This window comes from Myxocyprinus asiaticus, chromosome 30 (assembly GCF_019703515.2).
Source record: "Myxocyprinus asiaticus isolate MX2 ecotype Aquarium Trade chromosome 30, UBuf_Myxa_2, whole genome shotgun sequence".
NCBI lineage: Eukaryota > Metazoa > Chordata > Actinopteri > Cypriniformes > Catostomidae > Myxocyprinus > Myxocyprinus asiaticus.
The window spans coordinates 28,819,258-28,841,101 of record NC_059373.1 but is presented as its reverse complement, the minus strand read 5'-3'; the positions used below and the strand labels follow the sequence as shown (position 1 = coordinate 28,841,101).

Genomic DNA, 21,844 nt, shown 5'->3' with positions numbered 1-21,844 from the left:
CTGACAGTGCAATTTAATGATATTTGGAAATTAGTAGACAACTAAATAAACGCCTTTATTGTTAAATCAGCAACAATTACTCATAACCGCTGAGACAAGAACAGTGTAAATGAAAATATCGTGTGTTGAACAAGGTGGCTTCAGCAGAGGTTTCATGATATGGGTCTGAATCAAAGGAGAAGCCTCAAGCCCTTTGTCACTTTTCCTTTTGCGAGTTAAGCGTGCTGGGTCACAGGGTAATAACAGGTGAAGTCGGGATGACAGTAGAAACGGGTTCTTGTGTGAACTACATTTTCTAAAATGTAGTGGTCACAGTGTTACCACGGCGAGTTCCCAGCCGCACCATCTCTCTCGGCACTGTGTCCAGCTGCTCGTATGCCAGTCGCCCCTCTTCACCTGAGAACAGAAACAAAGTTCTGTAAGATACAGCAACCTTAATAGATTCAGTGAATATGGTTTTGTCAAGCAGGAAATGTTCCTGGATCAACATCCTTGGGGGTATTTTCACTTGGTCACTTCATGTGTTTTTACTGATTTACTGATATAAATTCGATCACTTAGACCTGTGGAGGCTGTCTGAGATGAATTCCATTCAAAACTCGGTCAAGTGTAAATTCATCTGTCTGTTCAAGCAACATATGTAAACAGATGGATGTTGTAGGAGAGACTGTCAGGGGCGGAACATATCGAAGGCCTTTTTATTTTTAAAGTAAAGGCACTAGCCTGTAGTTCATGTCACAGACCCTAAAAACAACATTAAAGGGATAGTTCACCCAAAAATTAAATTTCTGTCATCATTTACTCACCCTCATGGCCTCCCAGATGTGTATGACTTTCTTTCTTCTGCAGAACAGAAATGAAGATTTTTAGAAAAATATCTCAGCTCTGTAGGCCCATACACTGTAGGTCCATACAATGCAAGTGAATGGTGATCAGACCTTTGTAGCTCCAAAAATCACATAAAAGAAACATAGAAGTAATCCATACGACTCCAGTGGTTAAATCCAGATCTTCAGAAGCAATATAATAGGTGTGGGTGAGAAAGAGATCAAAATGTAAGTCCTTTTTTACTCTCCACTTTCACTTTTACATCTGAAAGTCACATGTGGTGCTATATTTTTACTTTCATGGATATTATGGATTACTTGTATGTTTCCTTTATGTGATATTTGGAGCTACAAAGGTCTGATCACCATTCACTTACATTGTATGAACCTACAGAGCTGAAGTATTCTTTTAAAAATCTTCATTTGTGTTCTGCTGAAGAAAGTAGGGTGAGTAAATGATGAGAGAATATACATTTTTGGGTGAACTATCCCTTCAATGTTGTTTGTCAGGGCTGTGACATAAACTACAGGCTAGTGCCTTTACTTTAAAAATAAAAAGGCCCTCAATATGTTTCCGCCTCTGACTTATAGATAGTGCACTGCATGTATCATTTGTATTGGCTTAGAATGACTGTATTACCAAAAGTGAGGAGGGTTTCTATGGCAACCTGGTGGAGTTCTTCATCTGCTGAGTCACACAGTGACACCACAGCATCAATGCTCTCCACAGCCTGAAAAAATGAAGACAGAGATGTTTTGCAACAGTAATGTATACAATCACAGTCATGTTCTACGATCTAATCAAGGCGTTAAACTGACCTGCAGGCAACTCAGAGCAGCACATGTGGTTCTTGGTGTGTGTAACCCTGCTTCTGATAAGGCTTGTGTGTAACAATCCACGGCCTGTCAGTATACATACACAAAAGACACACAAATATAGATTTAATTTAACTTTTTGATTTTCTCCAGGTGTCCCCAAACAATTGTTTGCCGGTACAGACAGCAGAGGTTTATACATGCATTCTGTGCATACTATTACAGTGTGGATTTACATGAAAGCAAACTTCAGTGTCAATCAGTGTCAAGTGTATTCTGGAAAAGGGTCCAATAAGACTGACCTTTGACCTGAACGGCTTGTGTGAGGCAGCAGAGGACAGGAAGGCTGTAGCAGCCTCGCTCAGTTCAGGGTCATCAGAGGTCAGCAGGCCGGCCACAGCCCACAGGGTTTGAGGGCGGGGCTGGAGTGAGGTGATGGAGATGTCCTGTAGCTCTTTGAGAGTACGCTCTGTATCGCCACAGCTGAGCGCCTCGGTGAACATAACTGATTTGGACACAAAAAATAATATATAATAAAAATGTAATATTCAATATACTGTATATTATATATAATATTAAACTATTCTACTTTATGAAATTATAAGCTATTTTATTATTAGAGCAGGCAATCGATTCAAATTTGTAATCTTATTCATTACATGATATGCTGATTAATTAATTGTGACTAGGAGGAGGGCGTGGCCGGGCCGAGAGGATGCATGCCCGGCACTGAGTTGCCCAATCAGTAGGAGAGGGATAAAGGAGGAGCCGGGGATGCCAGAGAGAGAGAGAGAGAGAGACACACACACACACATCCGCACAGCTGTGTGTGTTTGTTGATGTGTCACTATGTTTTCAGTTCAGTGTTTGTGTTAAATTAAAGTCTTGTCGTTTGTTATTCCGGTTCCCGCATCATCATTTCCCGAACTGTTACACTGGTGCTGAAACCAGGGAAAGGAGGAAGAGCATGCTGTCCTTGAGAAGTCGCCACTGCCGTCCACTGGGAGGCGGAGGAGCTGTTGCTGTCTGCCAGGGGACAGAGGAGCCACTGCGGACCGTGTGGGTGGTGTGCCTGTGGGAGCCGAAGAAGAGCCTTTTCTCTCTCTCTCTCCCTCTCTGTCTCTCCCATTCTCTTTCCCTCTCCCCTTTCCCTCCCCTCGTCTTACCCAGGTTCCCAGGAGGCGGGGAAGACCAACTGGTGATGGAATGGCCGAAGGGGCAACTCCTCCCCTCCAGTGGGGGGAGTAAGTCAGACCGGATGTTTCCCTGGCCTGAATCGGGAGGTGGGGGTATGTGACGAGGAAGAGGGCGTGGTCGGGCCAAGAGGATGCACGCCCGGCGCGGAGTTGCCCAATGAGGGGAGAGGGATAAAGGAGGAGCCGGGGATGCCAAAGAGAGAGAGACATGCGTCCGCTCTGTGTGTGTGTGTGTGTGTGTGTGTGTGTGTGTGTGTGTGTGTGTGTTCGTCGATGTGTCATTATGTTTTCAGTTCAGCGTTTGTGTTAATTCAAATCTTGTTGTTTGTTACTCCCGTTCCCACATCATCCTTTCCTGAACTGTTCCATTAATATTTGCAGAGAAAGGCTCCACAAATAAAAATAATTAAATATATAATGATTAAATCATTTGTATTATATATATATATTTATACAGCTGAAATCAGAAGTTTACATACACCTTAGCCAAATACATTTAAACTCAGTTTTTCACAATTCCTGACATTTAATCGTAGAAAACATTCCCTTTCTTGGGTCAGTTAGGATCACTTTTATTTTAAGAATGTGAAATGTCAGGATAATAGTAGAGAGAATTATTATTTCTTTCAGCTTTTATTTCTTTCATCACATTCCCAGTGGGTAAGAAGTTTACATAAACTTTGTTAGTATTTGGTAGCATTGCCTTTAAATTGTTTAACTTGGGTCAAATATTTTGGATAGCCTTCCACTAGCTTCTCACAATAAGTTGCTGGAATTTTTGCCCATTTCTCCAGACAGAACTGGTGTAACCAAGTCAGGTTTGTAGGCCTCCTTGCTTGCACACGCTTTTTGTGATGGCCACTCCAATACCTTGTCTTTGTTGTCCTTCAGCCATTTTGCCACAACTCTGGAGGTATGCTTGGGGTCATTATCCAAATGGAAGACCCATCTGCGACCGAGCTTTAATTTCCTGGCTGATGTCTTGAGATGTTGCTTCAATATATCCACATAATTTTCATGATGCCATCTACAGTATTTTGTGAAGTGCACCAGTCCCTCCTGCAGCAAAGCACCCCCACAAAATAATGCTGCCACCCCCATGCTTCACGGTTGGAATGGTGTTCTTCGGCTTGCAAGCCTCACCCTTTTTCCTCCAAACATAATGATGGTCATTATGGCCAAACAGTTAAATTTTGTTTCATTAGACCAGAGGACATTTCTCCAACAAGTAAGATCTTTGTCCCCATGTGCACTTGCAAACTGTAGTCTGGCTTTTTTATGGCAGTTTTAGAGCAGTGGATTCTTCCTTGCTGAGCAGCTTTCAGGTTATGTCGATATAGGACTCGTTTCGCTGTGGATATAGATACTTGTCTACCTGTTTCCTCCAGCATCTTCACAAGGTCCTTTGCTGTTGTTCTGGGATAGTTTTACACTTTTCGCACCAAACTATGTTCATCTCTAGGAGACAGAATGCGTCTCCGCCCTGAGCAGTATGATGGCTGCGTGGTCCCATGGCATTTATACTTGCGTACTATTGTTTGTACAGATGAACGTGGTATCTTCAGGCATTTGGAAATTTCTCCCAAGGATGAACCAGACTTGTGGAGGTCCACGATTTGTTTTCTGAGATCTTGGCTGATTTCTTTTGATTTTCCCATGATGTCAAGCAAAGAGGCACTGAGTTTGATGGTAGACCTTAAAATACATCCACAGGTACACCTCCAATTCAGTACACCTCCTATCAGAAGCTAATTGGCTAATTGTCTAAAGGCATGACATCATTTTCTGATCCAAGCTGCTTAAAGGCCCAGTTAACTTGGTGTATGTAAACTTCTGATCCACTTGAATTGTGATATAGTCAATTAAAAGTGAAACAATCTGTCTGTAAACAATTGTTGGAAAAATTACTCATCTACAAAGTAGATGTCCTAAACGACTTGCCAAAACGATAGTTTGCTAATATTAAATCTGTGGAGTGGTTAAAAAATTAGTTTTAATGACTTCAACTGTAATTCAGATAATGAAAATACATAACATTATTGTGGCAGACGAGTAAAGCACTGATAAGACAATTCAAAATGTGGCTTTGAAAGGCAACATAATTGTTTATTTACATATTATTGAACATAAGCCTATCATTGGCCTACAGTCCACAGCAAACCAGTTTACAATTTAATTCGTCAATCTAAACAATGTTATATATTATTATATGTAGGCTTTTCTAAGGACATGTCTATGTACATATGCATTAGGCGCTTCTCACTTTGGTTGCGTTGCAATTACTGTCCCCTGCTGACTGGGTCTCACAAAAACATGCAGTTGGTACTTCAAGTTTGAATTGCTCTGACGGTAGAAACCAGAGGTCGACCGATAGTGGATTCTGCTGATACAATAACTAAGGTGGTGGGAAAGGATATAACCAATTAATCGTCCGATAGTTTTTTTAAAATCGATTTATCAAATGTTAAAAAACAATTGTATTCTTTCCTTACTATGACGGGCATAGACATAGAGGCTTCAGGAGTCCAAAATGAATAAAATCCCAGATGCAGTTTGTTGTTAAACCAAAATCCCAATAATAACTGGAAAAAAATACATAACGCAGGACTTTTCACTATAAACAAGCTCAAAATACACCTCAGACTCTTATTTTGAAATGGAAACTTGGCCCCATTACAATGCTCTATTTTAAGTATTAAACAAATTAAATAATTTTATAGCCTATTTACTCACCAGATTAATGGTTTTGTGTGTGTGTGTGTGTATATATATATATATATACACACACACACACACACACACACACACACACACACAGACAGACACACACACACACACACAACCAGCCAAAAGTTTTGAAACACTTGACTGAAATGTTTCTCATGATCTTAAAAATCTTTTGATCTGAAGGCGTATGCTTTAGACAGAAATATAACTGTGCCACCATATTAATTTATTTCATTATAAAACTAAAATTTAATTAAAAAACTTTGACCAAATAATAAAGAAAAGCAGCCAATAAGTGCCCATCATAGAAGGGAACTCCTTCAATACTGTTTAAAAAGCATCCCAGGGTGATACCTCAAGAAGTTGGTTGAGAAAAGTGTGGCCACTTTGAAGATGCTAAAATATAACACAGTTTTGATTTATTTTGGATTTTGTTTAGTCACAACATAATTCCCATAGTTTCATTTATGTTATTCCATAGTTCTGATGACTTTACTATTCTAAAATGTAAAAAAAATATATATATATATATATATATAATAAAGAATGAGTAAGTGTTTCAAAACTTTTGACCAGTAGTGTATATATTATATCACCAGATGAGCTTTAACAAGGAATCAGGTTTATTATTATTTACAAAATATGAAGTTGGATATACGATGTATGTGCTGACGGGGCACAATTCCATAGAGTCACATTTTTCTTTACTTGCCCTCGTTACAATTTAGAACACTTAATTTTCTAATCAAAATGACATAATATGCAGTGGTGAGGATAAAAATATGGATGACTATTGTCAATGATAAAAGATTTATATACAGCAAATCCCCACAAGGTGTCAGTGATTGTTTTTATTTCACCTCTACAGGCAACTGTTAAACTGTTGAGCCAAGTCGTAAACCCTGGACTCCTTCAGCACTGGCCACAGAGGAATTTTTAATATATTTTTTTAAATTCCGCAACTATCGGCACGATATATCGTCTGCTTAGTATAAATGTTCGGTCTGGGGGCATGACTACTTGCGTTAATTCTTTCAAAAGTGTCATTATCTGTATAATCAAATCACACTGAATTAACGCGTTAAATCAACATCCTTATTTAAAAATACTATATTAAATTATATAAAAAAGATTATAATAATCTATAACAAGGTTCTTCAACAGGGGGTCCGCAAAATATTTTGATCCACCACTGGCACTTGTAATAATCACTCACAAGTGAGCGATAGCTAGAGATAAGTGTATGTATTTTAATTCATCAAAATTTTGAAGTTCCACACACCTGCATGCCAAATCATCCTCTTTCTTTTTAATACTTGCTCATATTTGCGCATCCTGTTTTATTTAGTTATGAACTGATTGGAACTATACACTATTAAAGTGTGACGAAACTGAGCTAGTCAACAGAAGTGTGCAGCGTGGACAAACCATTCAAGCGCCCATGCTCATCATGAGCCACTCAAAGCGTGACAAACATCAGGTTCAGCAGCGCTGCATTAGAGGATCGCGTGAGTAAATGCATCTGCTTTGTGTTGGTCATGTTGTGTGGTTGAGCAGATGACAGCCTACAGTTTCTTTTATTATTAGTTGTATTTTGCTTTCAGAAAAATAGCCTACTTGCCTGTTGTAAATAAATAGTTACCGCTGGGATTATCAAACTGGCATACAAGGACCTTAATGTTCCACACACACACACAAGACGGTGACTCTCAAAACGACATCATTAAAGGTGCACTCAGTCATTGTTTTCCTCACTGTAAAGTTTTACTCCTAAAATTTAATTTTAAAATATATTATAAAATTGATCACTCACATGAGATGAAGACTCCATATTAGTAACCTTATAAAAAAAAAAATATTTTACATGGTCTGTCTGTATATCTATCTGTCTATCTCTCTGTCTATGTCTATCTGTCTATCTAACTGTCTTTTTCTTTTTATTAAGGAGGGGGTATAGAACAGTGATTGACAAGGAAAATGAAAAATGTCACTTCATGTCAGAAAAGTTTCAGACCCCTGCTGTACATTATTGAATGATATTTCAGTTGCTTTGCAATATAAACATCATAAAGTATGTACATACAATAATATGGTAGCCTACCATACACATTCTTATAGGCATAAAACGCAGCACTTAATTTTATACTATATGTAATGGGTGTCCCGGCTCCGTCTCTCTACCCACCAAGGGGTCCTTGGTAGGAAAATTATTGAAGACCCTTGATCTATAAAGCAGAGACTTACGCCAGCATGCCACATTCAATTCAACAAAAATGTGTCTTCTTACCCTCTTTGGCTAAATCCAGCAGGTGTTGCTCCATGTCTGTGATATTGTGTTCAACCGTGTAGCTGTGGAACTGAAATACGGTAAGTACATCCTGTGACAGAGAGGATGGTGATGGACACGGGGATGAGGCCAGATCACTCCTGTCCACCATCTCACTAACCGCCATCCTTATCACTGCATATAAACAAAGACGATGAATATAAATGGAACTACCACAATCAAACCACAATTACTATTTAAACAGACAGCTTATATGTATTTCTCATTTGGCCCTGTCAATTTGGACACTTAAGTGAAAAACACCATACTTATGTATTAATGTCATTCCATTAAATAACACAATACCAAACTAAGTGGCATCAGCAAACAAATGATGCTAGAGTTTTTTCAGGACTAACTTCACCTGAGTCTGGTGAATGAGGGAGAATCTCATGCAGTGGTAAGGCAAAGCTGAGATGCATGTGTTTAAAAACTCGGTCCAGTGTAGTATGGAACAAGCCACTACTGCAGTCTGACCACAGAGACATCAGCAACGGCTGCTCCGCTAATCCAGGCAGCACTGTTTAACAAACCAAGACATGTGGGAGCATTAAGAGAGTGCTTTAAAGGTGCACTCAGTAATTGTTTTCCTCATATAAAACTTTTACTTCTAAAAGAAATGAAGAGTAATTTTGAAACATATGTATTATGCCCACTCATGTGAGATGAGGACTCTAGTCATATCAGTTACCTTATAAAAGCTCTTTTACTCTACATGGGGCGGAGGTGCCCTCATGGGGGCTGCCATGTCAGCATCACATGACCAGTTGCATACTACTCGCTTAATCTCAGTAACTGCCCTGTTATTGGACACTTTCATTCATGGAGTAAATTAATCTTGGCTTACTGTGAATAGTGAATTTTTCCAATGGCATTGGTAACTGAAAACGACCGTGTTTGAATGATGCAGCTTCCAGGCCACTAGGTGTCAGTGTAAGCCATACTTCAAAAAAGTGCACTTTTAATATTATATGTTATATTGCTATAATATGTTCAAGCATATCCCACATAATTTAACACAAAAAAGTACCAAAAACTACCATGGTGATTTCATGTTTGTTTAGATATGTACCATGATGGTACAACAGTATCTGATACTATCTATCACTACTACCATGGTAGCACCACAATGTTTTTTGCAAGTTATTTTTAACTTTTGGACAAAAATACTATGCTCAACAGACATATTCTTTAAAAAGCTATATGAAAGTAAATATTAGAAGTAAAATGGAGTCAAAGCTGTTGAAACAGCTTAAATGATGTGTGTAAAAAAGCAAATACTAGGATGTACTAACCATCAGATGCTGTGGTAAAGCTGCCTGATCTTTCAAAGTTTTTCTCACTGAGCTCCTCCAATAGGAGTGTTTGCGTTGCCAATTTGTGCAAGTATGCCTTATGCTGCGATGAGCTTCCTCCTGAGTTCAACAACTACATCCCAAACACAGAGAAACTTTAGTCTTTTAATGCAAAAATATGCAATAATACTCCTAAACAAACAAAGAAAGAGCATATTACAGAGTTTGTCTGAGATACAAAGAGGAAGTTGGAAAGGAAGTTGTAGATGATGTAAATAAAGCAGCACCTGAATGAGATGATTGCAGTATTGTAGATGAATAACAATTGCCACGTCTAGGTTCTCATTTCCTGTGGTGAGAGGCAAGGGACTGCCAGCCACACTGTTCCCCACACCGGTGTCCTCTGTCAGGGCTTCACTCAGGTGGCCTCTTGCTTCTGGATGCTGGCCTGGCCTATTGGACACGTAAGATAAACAGTCACCACCAGAGGGCGCTACATAACACTAACATTTCCAGAGGCCAAATGTAGAAATACAGTACATTCCAGATTTTGTTAAAACTGTTCATCACTGTGATGTCCATCTATAAAACCAACAATCATGAACTTTCATGTACTAAAAGGTGCTCTCAGTAATTTTTTCCTCATTAAATAAGTTAAACTCCTAAAGACATGAATTGTAATTTTGCAATATACAGGTGCATCTCAGTAAATTAGAATGTCGTGGAAAAGTTAATTTATTTCAGTAATTCAACTCAAATTGTGAAACTTGTGTATTAAATAAATTCAATGCACACAGACTGAAGTAGTTTAAGTCTTTGGTTCTTTTAATTGTGATGATTTTGGCTCACATTTAACAAAAACCCACCAATTCACTATCTCAAAAAATTAGATACATCATAAGACCAATAAAAAAAAACATTTTTAGTGAATTGTTGGCCTTCTGGAAAGTATGTTCATTTACTGTATATGTACTCAATACTTGGTAGGGGCTCCTTTTGCTTTAATTACTGCCTCAATTCGGCGTGGCATGGAGGCGATCAGTTTGTGGCACTGCTGAGGTGGTATGGAAGCCCAGGTTTCTTTGACAGTGGCCTTCAGCTCATCTGCATTTTTTGGTCTCTTGTTTCTCATTTTCCACTTGACAATACCCCATAGATTCTCTATGGGGTTCAGGTCTGGTGAGTTTGCTGGCCAGTCAAGCACACCAACACCATGGTCATTTAACCAACTTTTGGTGCTTTTGGCAGTGTGGGCAGGTGCCAAATCCTGCTGGAAAATGAAATCAGCATCTTTAAAAAGCTGGTCAGCAGAAGGAAGCATGAAGTGCTCCAAAATGTCTTGGTAAACGGGTGCAGTGACTTTGGTTTTCAAAAAACACAATGGACCAACACCAGCAGATGACATTGCACCCCAAATCATCACAGACTGTGGAAACTTAACACTGGACTTCAAGCAACTTGGGTTATGAGCTTCTCCACCCTTCCTCCAGACTCTAGGACCTTGGTTATCAAATGAAATACAAAACTTGCTCTCATCTGAAAAGAGGACTTTGGACCACTGGGCAACAGTCCAGTTCTTCTTCTCCTTAGCCCAGGTAAGACGCCTCTGACATTGTCTGTGGTTCAGGAGTGGCTTAACAAGAGGAATACGACAACTGTAGCCAAATTCCTTGACACGTCTGTGTGTGGTGGCTCTTGATGCCTTGACCCCAGCCTCAGTCCATTCCTTGTGAAGTTCACCCAAATTCTTGAATCGATTTTGCTTGACAATCCTCATAAGGCTGCGGTTCTCTCGGTTGGTTGTGCATCTTTTTCTTCCACACTTTTCCCTTCCACTCAACTTTCTGTTAACATGCATGGATACAGCACTCTGTGAACAACCAGCTTCTTTGGCAATGAATGTTTGTGGCTTACCCTCCTTGTGAAGGGTGTCAATGATTGTCTTCTGGACAACTGTCAGATCAGCAGATTGTGTAGCCTAGTGAACCAAACTGAGAGACCATTTTGAAGGCTCAGGAAATCTTTGCAGGTGTTTTGAGTTGATTGGCATGTCACCATATTCTAATTTTTTGAGATAGTGAATTGGTGGGTTTTTGTTAAATGTGAGCCAAAATCATCACAATTAAAAGAACCAAAGACTTAAACTACTTCAGTCTGTGTGCATTGAATTTATTTAATACACGAGTTTCACAATTTGAGTTAAATTACTGAAATAAATGAACTTTTCCACGACATTCTAATTTATTGAGATGCACCTGTATGTAGGAAATCATGACCACTCACATTAAAATGAAGACTCCAGTCATATCAGTAACCTTATAAAAGCTGTTTTATTCTACATGGAGATGGTCTGTACATGGGGGCTGCCATTTTATAATCACATGACCAGCTGAATACTACTCGCTTAATCTCAGTAACCGTCCTGTTATTTGACACTTTCACTCACTGATTAAATTAATCATGGCTGACTGTGAATACTAAATTTTTACAATGGCATTTGAAACGACATGAGGCTACATCCACGCCGCTAGGTGTCAGTGTAAGTCCAAGATGACACAAAGACAAAAGTTACTGAGTGCACCTTTTAGGGACACCAAGTGCGAATAGGTCAATGAAGGGTGTAAAGTTCAACCCACCCAATTCTCTCTGACTCCATGTCAAAGAAGACAGATCGTGAGAGGGTGCCTGCATCGTCTCCAGTGTCATCGTCATCAAAGTCGGAGGTGTTGAGGAAGTCGAAGCTTTCCAGAGCACTCTCCACAGTCAAACTGAGACTTGATGAACGACTCCTATGGGCAGGCACCCGACACTGAGGAGAGACATGTACGTGGTCAGGACATTATCGTGACCCCACACACTCTGGCCATTGACGTTACAGGTTCCTTGTTCGAGACCAATGGGTTTAAGTGGACAATTTATCCATCCCAAACCCTCATTTTCACACTAGGTATGACTGCTGGAGTTGATCAGTCCTCCTACACCCACTAGTCTGCCTTTACACTGTGTTCTGTTATTCCAGCCTGCACTTTGTTTACAAAGTACTTTCATCAGTTCAAGTACCACTTGAAGTTTATCATCAAAATATACCGTATGTAGTGCCTGACCGATATATCGGCAGATATGAAAACCTTTTTCAGAACATATAATGCAGAAAACAATGCTTTAGAATTGGTGTCATTACGTAGTTTGTCCAGTAGAGCGCGCTCCGACTCCATTGTTTACAGAGCTGACTCTGAACTGACGGTGGCTCTGCAAACAGAGTTAAGCGGTGTGGAGTTGAGCGGTGTCTTCATGGTAAGTTGCTAACTAGTTTGTGAAATACATACTGGAAAGTTAACAAACAATGACCCCCATCATTTTCCCTTTTCAATATAACTAATATAACTTTAACCCTGTCCCTGACAACCATGTCACTCATGTCTGTTTGCTGTCAGCCAGCTGTCGTTTGTCAGTGCAGTCAGTAATGTAGCAGATTGAAAGCTAAACATCAGAGCATCTTTTTGCAGCTCATTAGACATCGGTGCAGTGGTGGATTATGTCTGTTGAGTGTTGATTTCACGCTACACTGTTACCTAGTTGGTGAGATGCAATGCTGGTCCATCTTTTACTCTCCATGACAACAAGCTTATAGCTAACTAGCTAACCATGTAGCTACTTTCATTGCTTGTCAGCTGAGTGGAAGCTAATGTGTAAACATGTATTCACCAAACTGTTTTGTTCAGGATTCACAGTTTGGTACCCCCTTCAACTGAACAATTCCAGTCGTTGCATTTATAAAATGTAATATTTAAAAGTTTGGTTTTCCACCGTTGAAAGTTTACCTTGAACTTGTATAGCAGAATACGGTGTAACACCGCTGCCGCTGTTTATCTCTTGTCTCGGCAGGTGTAAATGCTTCTTGTTTTACAACCTGCCAATAATTGACCGGCAGTATTAAAATAGTCAGCATTTGGCTGATACTAAACAGTACTGATGTTTATTTAGCTATTTATTTTATTTGTATTTATTCTTTATTTTAATGGTCAGCAACTGACTGTTACTGAACAAACAATACTGATGTTTTTTAAGCTATTTATTGTATTTTTATTTATTCTTTATTTGTGTTCATTTCTAGAATTTGTTGACATTATATTCTTTGATAAAAATATTTAAGAAAGCAGCCTTCTGTGTACCTTTGCATAGTCATATTGGTGCAAAATCAGTGAACAATCCACATAGAACAGGTCTGTTTTCATTCCAGCTCAAAAATTAACTATATCGGCCACCATATCGGTAATTGGTGAATTCCCCCCCTCTAAAATCGGTATCGGTCAGGCTCTAACTGTATGTAAACAACACTAGTTCGCCTCCATATTGTGTTCACATAAATCACAAACTGTAGACAGGGTTCCCACAGTCATGGAAAACCTGCAAATACCATGGAATTTTACCACAATACCACAATAATTGTGTTTTCCAGACCTTGAAAAGTAAAATGGAAATTAACAAATGTTTAAAGCTGCTTGCTTCTATTGGCTTTAAGGTCATCTATATGTTAGTGCACTTCTAAACATTGACAAAATGTGTTTTCAGAAGATATTAGCATTTAAAATCTGCAGTTTCTCTTCCACCAATATAGATCAAATTTTATGACTCATTCTGCACTTCAGACTTTCATCAAACTTTGCTAAATCAAATGCTTTTTCGAATGAAAACGCACCCTCCCCTTACAACATTTCAGCGTGTCTGGCTGTGTTCTAACTGCTGCTGATCATGTCTTTGCAGAGCTCATTGAAGGGAGCAAACCATGAATTATGGTCGTTCCAAACAGAATCTCTTAAAAAAATAAGTTCTAACTGATCGTTATCATCTTTCACCCCTCTGAAGATCTCACAGTGAAGGGTAATTGTCTTTGAAGGAAATAGGGCACAGGGATGATCATTTCTAAATGGGACACACCAAAACAGGAGCTAGAAGCGAGGACAAGTGCCTGGAGTTTATATTTTTTTGTGCAGCCGGAGATTTCTTAGGATGTACAGTTGGAGTAAGTGTTCAATATTCATTATGCTTGATGTACTATGATTCAAAGCATTGATATATTATCTTTTACTCCCTTGTTTTTCATTCATCTGTACAATGGCTCCCACCTCGTTGTAAACAAAGACCGTGTTTGTGTGCAGGTTATGTAGTCATGTTGACACTGTTAGATCATCGTTCGGTTTTCAAATATTTGGAAAAGCTGGCTGATATTAAGATCACTTCTCAAGTTTCCCCTGTAAGAGTGCTCTAGCTTGACAGCATGATGGAAAGGGGTGTGTGTGGTTACAAACCAAAGCCTCCTGGCTATTTAAAAAAAATGGGGCGAGTCGTTTGACATGTCCCACCCCCACTTCCTGTTTCAGTAGGAAATATGTCAAAACAGCAAATCCAACAGCGCTCGTCAAGGCAGTTCTGGGGGAATTTAAAAGACATTTCTATATTGAATATACATTTTCTAATTATGCTCTGCTTTAAAAGATTTCATCACTTAATCTTGCTCTTGGTTAGAGCTTTTGTAGAATATAATTTACTCACAAGCCATATTCATGTCCGATTTGTGAGTGAATCCTTCTTTTGAGTAGGTTCTTTTCAGTTTATTGGTCAAAATGGTTCACAAATTGGTCTAAACAATTCATTAGTGAATCAGTCTGAATCAATATAATTTGTAAAAATCCAGAGATCCAAAATGAATGGAAAAGCCATGGAAATTAATTGTTTAAAAAGTGTGGGAACCCTGCGGTGATGATCCGAAACCCCAAACCCCCTTTTCAATTTGGCAAAGTGTGGTTCCTTAGTGTGCACCTGAGTTTAGATGACAGTTTTCATACTAATCAAACAAATTAAACCTAAGTCAGACTGTATCAAAAAATGAACCTAAAACTTGCTAAAAGTCATGGAAATGAAGGACAACAGGCATGTTATCCATCACAATCTATCTTGAAGGTGAAGTATGGAATTTCTGCACACTAGCGCCACCAAACCGAACTGCCAAAATAAACTTTATTTTTAAAACAGTTTTCGTGATAATTAACCTATAAATGGCTTACTTAGAGTTGTCCCTGCATATTGGGCTGGGATAGAAGAAAGTATTTTAACCCAGAAAAAGTTACATACTTCAGCTTTACGGCCAAACTATACTTTGGTTGTCTGTGTTGCTGATCGCTCAAATTTCACCATCAGCACGGCCCACGCCAGGCCCAGATTTTCTTAACAAGCGGACGTGGTCTCATCTGTGTGAATTGTCAGTGCATGTGCCTGGTATTGACTGCACTAAAAGAGCATCACAAAGCAGTTGTAGTGTGCATCCGTTGAACGCGTTTGTATTCGCTCTCTGTCAGAAAGAGTATAATTTGAAAGGTAATGCGGTCAACTAGGCCGATCCAATCCGGAACGCACAAAAACAGTATACCCGGGCCATTACTCACTTTGAGCAGGTCTTCAAGTCTCATAACCTCCTGCTCCAAGTCCTGGAGCTCCCCACAGCGCTGGCCCAAGCTCTCCAGCTGCAGGAGCAGGGATTGAATGGCCTCCTCCAGGCTGCTCTCCAGGAAAGCCCTGCTGCCCTCTCCGGCCCAGCTCAGAGTTCCAGTCTCGGGCAGCATGTCAGACGAGGTCAGCCTCCTCACCAGCTGCCTGGTTAGACTGCCTTCCTCCCCATCCAGCTCCACTGGCTTCAGCTCCGAGGCTTCATCAGGCATGTTGGGCTCCAGGTATACCACATCCTCTGGTCCCACCGCAGACAGCTGACTCTCAGAGCACAGAGAGTTGGCTCCAGAGCCTGTGACGAGGACCTGACCCTCAACCGGATCCCACTCCAGGTCTGCATCACTGGCACTGGCCATATTGGCACTCACACTGCAGCTCTCTTCTGCTTCCTCACCCCCCTCTTCCTGAAGCGGCTGGTCCTCAGAGGTGGGACTCGGCTCAGAGGGTGGGTCTGTCTCTGGGGGCGTGACAGTGATCTCAGGGTTTGACTGGATAGGGGCGGGGCTTGAGGTGGAGGTGTCTGAGAAGCTGAAAGACAGGCGTTTGCACTCAGCGACATCACAACCTTCGTTCTCAAAGACGTCATCAGGTAATGTGGACTATGTGAAGAAAAGAGAAAAAAAAGGAGATAACAAAGGAAGGTAAATATTGGCTCTCAAATATTGTTTCTGTAGTTTTAGTGGACTAAAGATGCGTGCAACATTTCTGGTCTTAAAGATTTCACTGCAACACATTAAAGAGCAAGAGAGGAATTAAAGACATTATGAAATGATTGGATAAATGCAATTTTCTTTCCTGTGTTGACAAATTACCTATTGAAACAGGAAACTGCAACTGTAAATTTTACATTTGTATAACAGCTAAAAGTAGTTGTTTTTTCAACTCTGAAGAGTATGCAAGCATATAGATGAGCTCAAAGCTTATAAAACATGGACTGAAAACATTTTTATTTGGGATGCACCGATGTATAAGCCAGTATTTATGGCCAATTAACAACCAAATTAAAATCATTGGCAACTCTGTCTTAAGCATGAAAATGAAGATATGAAAAATTGAAGGTATATTTATAATAAAGTTCAACCTATTTTTTTATATGTATGTAAAGAAACACCTACCAAAATAAATTAAATCTGAATAAGCATGTGCAATATGCATAATATGAATCTGTAATGTTTATAATATGTCAAATGTTACTTCTGTTGTTTTGAACTGCAAAAACAGAAGTGCAAAAATAACTTTTTTCCCCCACATCAACTGTCATGTTGTCATATTTATTTATCTTTTTTAGGGGGCCAAGCACCAAAGGTGCTGGAATCCTATTGTATTTGTACTGATTTTCTTATTCTTCTAAACCATAAGGGAAAAAGTCACCAAAATTGGCAGGATGGTCCCAAATCCCCCCCCACTACTCAGGCACACACACGCACCTGTCCCTAGGTGGCGCTCTAATAAGCACATTTGCGTATTCGCTAATATCTCTGCAACCGTAAAAGCTAGAATTTTAATTATTTTCCCCCCTGATTCCTTGAGCCAAGACCTACATATCTCCAAACTTTTCACCAGTGGTGCTATAATAAGCTCATTTGTGTTTTTGCTAATAACTCCGGAACCATATAGGCTAGAATAATTTTTCTTAACTTCTCCAAATACTTCAGTGCCCCCCAAATCATATGGTCACACGGATTTCCATTTCCACATGAAAACTTTTCAACCACTTTTTTTGAAAAACCTACTTCTTCGAACTCCTCCTAGGCCATTTCCTTGGTTCACATGGAATTAAGTGTACATCATCTACAGACCCTCAAAAAGTTACCAAAATAATTTTGATTCATTATGTCGTTCGTAATATATTAGCAAATACGTTTTTTGGGTGTGGCCTATAATTACTAATTTGCCTGTATCTTATGGGCAAAAAAAATCTAACTTCAAACTTAGAACACATGGACAAGGGAACATTCTGAGGTCACATGCAAAATTTCATCAATGTTTGATGCTAGGGGGCACTATAATTTAAGAAAATCCTATTTGTGCATCTGTGATTAAGGCAGTTAGGGTTAGGGTTATGGTTCCACAGGATCTTTCCTGTGAAATCTGATTATTTTTATCATTTTTCCATATGTCATGCTAGGTGGCACAATAACTTAAAGTCCTATTTGTGCTACTGTGTTTAAGATAGTTAGGGTTTGATTTAGGGTTAGGGTTCTACAGGATCTTTTCTATCAAATCTGATTATTTTTTTCATTTTTCCATATGTGCTTAGCCCCCAATAATTTCCTCTTGCAGCTATATTTTTATCTTGTATTTATCTTTCATTGTGGCTCTCTTCAAATTTTGGCCTGTCATGTGTTTAACAGATCCAATACATGTTTAATGGAAATTATTTATTGTTGGAACAATAATATAGCTTTTGTAACTCTGTGTTCATTTTTTAAATTATAATTCTTAAGCAAAAAGCTAGGTTAAAGTAAATATCATTATCTCAGTATGATAAGTAATGTGTCTGTGAGTCCATCCTTACTAATTTAGTGAAATCAAAATGTGTGTGTGTGTGTGTGTGTATAGAAATGAGAATAAATGGGTGAGGAGGTGGGTGAATAACGGTAATGTACCAAATGATAAAAGCACAACATGCCAGCAAGAAAAAGACAAAATTTAAAGTCTACACACTAATACACACACACACACACACGCTCACTCAGAATGGAAAGGCACATAGTAACCTGACTCACATAGACTTCCAAACTGGACCTTGAGCGAGGTCTCAGTGTAGCCAGATCGCCAAAAGAGTGGCTACGTCTCAGTTTCTCTATGAGCGTCTCTCTGAGCATGTGCAAGAACGAAAGACGCTGACCCTCCCACCACCGAGGCTGCCACTTCTTTTACATCAACACACATACAGCAGCCACGATGGACAAGGTGGCACAGGGTGGTTACAGTTAGACACAACAGTGTGGATTAGGCACATTCACACGCAAGTTGCAAGCAAAATGGAACACAGTGAATCCAGATCAGCTACTCTGGGGTCAATAGGGTAATTGTCTTCGAAGGAAATAGGGCACAGGGAAGATAATTTCTGAATAGGACACACCAAAGCAGGACACTAAAAAAAAAAATTTTAATACTGTATATCGGTTTGTAATTGTATCAGTTAAATCCCGAAACAGCGCACAAACATTCTGACCAATGAAGGGACAGCATGCTCACATGTGACTTTTATTTACACAATTTTGGTCCGTTTTGAAATGTTGCCTTGCGCGAACTGAACCAAGTAGAAAATGCAACATTGTAACAATTTTAGCCCGTTTTGGAACAAATCAAATGAGCTACAGGTATGAAAACCCCGTAATGTTTACAGATTGGCCCCATTCACTTCCATTGTAAGTGCCTCAACGTAACCACAATTTTTGATGTATTTATTTATTTTTTTTAAAGAAAAGGAAGGACAGGCCAAAATCATTTTTTTTAGTAATCAACATTATGTGAAAAATGCCATTGATTGAGCATAACTTGTATTGAACCCTGAATATTCCTTTAAGTATATGTGAAATTGGATGCAGTGTTTGAAGGTCCTCTAAATGGTATTGGGCCTTCTGAATGCCAATGTGTCCCTAGAGAAAGAGTTCATTAGTTCAATAAATAACAAATCCTGTCTTCTAGCCAGGAAAAGAACTGGAATTTGTAGATGGGCACTCACAAAGAAAGAGGTGTCCTGGAAAGTGGGTGTCTCAGGTGTGCCTTGGCTGTACACAGACACTCGTCTCTGCAGGGCGGTGGCTTTGCTCACATTTCCCGAGGACAGGGTCAGATCTTCCACATCAAATGGACTGCAAGAACAAGTCAGACATTTGTTCATGTACACCATATAACCTATAAGATTATTATCAAGAAAGGAAAATGTGTATTAAAGTATGTGAAGTGGCCATTAAAAAGCATTTTAGTCAGTAATTCAGCATCACTTCCTTGACTGACCAGCAGTGGGCAACCGTGACTAAACCGGCTGAAACAGCACACTTCTTATTTCATTTTATTACTTAATGTCACTTACAACCAGGCGACCTCTAGGTTAAGTTTAATGGTTCCCAGGTCATTGACGTCTACAGCTACCACCTGAGGCATAGCAGTGAACAGGTCCTTGGTTTCACAGATCACACTACCCACTAGGATATGAGTGGCCAAACCCTTCAACTCTGTCACCTAATAGATAAATAAAGATAGATCAATGTTCATAGGTATACCAATTCTTCATAGGTATAATTTTTTTTTTTTCTGTCATCAAGAATGTACCCAAATATTCAAGATTGGGAGAGACCAAATGTTAAAGTTAAGAAACAATTAACATTGGGACTCATTGGGGGCCTGGGTAGCTCAGTGGTAAAATACGCTGGCTACCACCCCTGGAGTTCGCTAGTTCACTAGTTCGAATCCCAGGGCGTGCTGAGTGACTCCAGCCAGGTCTCGTAAGCAACCAATTGGCCCGGTTGCTAGGAAGGGTAGAGTCACATGGGGTAACCTCCTCGTGGTCACTATAATGTGGTTTGTTCTCAGTGGGGCGCATGGTGAATTGAGTGTGGTTGCTGCTCCATGGCAACGCGCTCAACAAGCCACGTGATAAGATGCGCGGGTTGACTGTCTCAGACGCGGAGGCAACTGGGATTCGTCCTCCGCCACCCGGACTGAGGCGAATCACTATGCGACCACGAGGACTTAGAGCGCATTGGGAATTGGGCATTCCAAATTGGGAGAAAAAGGGGAAAAATCCCCAAAAAAAAACATTGGGACTCATTTGTGTAAGTAAAGTGGACAGTGTTGTGACTCTGCCCACCTTGATGTTGATCAGGTCTGTGATGAGGGGCATAAAGATCATCTCCTCCCCATCCCAACTCTGCTTGGAGTTTGCTTCAATCTTCCCCTTCAGTTTCCATCGCTGTCTGCCATATCTCATGAAAATCTGGCAGGAGGACAGAAACAGAAAAAAAAGAAAGCGAGAGGGAGGAAGTAGGAATGTTTTAGATAGTGAAATATTACAGAGTTGGAGGGGGACAGAACAAACTCATAAATCATTGTGCCACAACAGTAAAAGAGAACGCTTTCAGTTTTTGTGTCATACAGTTTTACAAAATCTATCTAATTGGTTTGAGTGGGTGTACATGTTTGTGGAACAAAAGAGAAAATGTTACTAGAAGAACTGTTATTATTGATGTCCTTCAAGTACTTGACAGAACGGCAGACAATTACTACAAGCATTTACTTATTTGGTACAAGAAAGATGTATCCATTTGAATTTATTACTGGAAGAAAAATGCACCTTTTGAATGAAGCTTTGGATTAAATAGCCAGACTTTCCAAACAACTCACCTCATACTGATCACCGGAACAAAGCCTGGCGAAGCCAGCCAATCCTGAGACGGGAAGCACAGGAGGAAAAGTTTGTTTTTGTGAGTAAGATAATGAAATCCAATTCAAATGTTTTTATAGTTTTTACTAGGGCTGTCAATTTAATGTGTAAAGGTAGTGTGATTAATGAATGGCCCCGACATGTACGAATTTGCATACGATGTACATAATAAGGAAAGTTCCTATTATCAGGTCAGTTTAAGTTTGATGTACCACCTTGATGCAGTAGGGGGCAGTTAGCGCTTCATCTGTACAGGCAAACAAGAGCAGGCAGCAAAGCCTTCAAAACACGCTTTTGTACTGGACAGCTGGACCGTGCTGGGATCTCAAGACTTGTTTTTCAAAGTTTCAAACTACGTTTAAATTGGCACATCATCCTAAAAAATGTATTGTATTGTCTGAGTGCTTTACTTGTCTGTTGCCACAAAATATGTATACAATGTCATGTTTTTAAGTTGTCTGAATTATAATATTTATTATACATTTATAATTACTTTAATCATTTTCTATTTTGAAATAGAATAAATCATTTTATTTTGGGGGTTTTTACAGTAAATATTGATGTGTGATTAATTTGATTAATTAATCAGCACATCATGTATTTTAATTAGATTAAAATCGATTGCCAGCCCTAGTTTTTTTACACAAACATTAAAACAAAGAGGATTCATACAGAACTCCAATACCTTTCATTTTGATATGAAACTCTCCCAGCAGGTTCTCCAGCTCACCCTCAAAAGTGCTCATGTTCTGAGAAAA

At 39.5% G+C, this 21,844-nt stretch overlaps 1 protein-coding gene across 7 annotated transcripts in view; it reads right to left on the bottom strand.

Annotated features, from left to right (window-relative positions):
* Positions 1 to 287: 287 nt before the first annotated feature.
* Positions 288 to 21,844, bottom strand: part of LOC127421119 (rho family-interacting cell polarization regulator 2-like) — a 107,750-nt gene continuing 86,193 nt past the window's right edge. For 5 of the 7 annotated variants that reach the window (XM_051663893.1, XM_051663889.1, XM_051663890.1 and 2 more), the window contains exons 8-22: positions 21,772 to 21,835; positions 21,047 to 21,090; positions 20,514 to 20,639; positions 19,737 to 19,885; positions 19,386 to 19,515; positions 15,631 to 16,290; positions 11,824 to 11,996; positions 9,475 to 9,640; positions 9,188 to 9,320; positions 8,257 to 8,412; positions 7,854 to 8,027; positions 1,946 to 2,148; positions 1,647 to 1,730; positions 1,468 to 1,558; positions 288 to 396 (exon numbers count right to left, since the gene is read on the bottom strand). In XM_051663893.1, the coding sequence (XP_051519853.1) occupies positions 296 to 396; positions 1,468 to 1,558; positions 1,647 to 1,730; positions 1,946 to 2,148; positions 7,854 to 8,027; positions 8,257 to 8,412; positions 9,188 to 9,320; positions 9,475 to 9,640; positions 11,824 to 11,996; positions 15,631 to 16,290; positions 19,386 to 19,515; positions 19,737 to 19,885; positions 20,514 to 20,639; positions 21,047 to 21,090; positions 21,772 to 21,835 (2,454 nt within the window). In that variant the 3' untranslated portion in view covers positions 288 to 295. Of the gene's footprint in view, positions 397 to 1,467; positions 1,559 to 1,646; positions 1,731 to 1,945; positions 2,149 to 7,853; positions 8,028 to 8,256; positions 8,413 to 9,187; positions 9,321 to 9,474; positions 9,641 to 11,823; positions 11,997 to 15,630; positions 16,291 to 19,385; positions 19,516 to 19,736; positions 19,886 to 20,513; positions 20,640 to 21,046; positions 21,091 to 21,771; positions 21,836 to 21,844 lie in introns of those variants that run through there. The other 2 variants (XM_051663894.1, XR_007893937.1) reach the window with 2 other exon arrangements.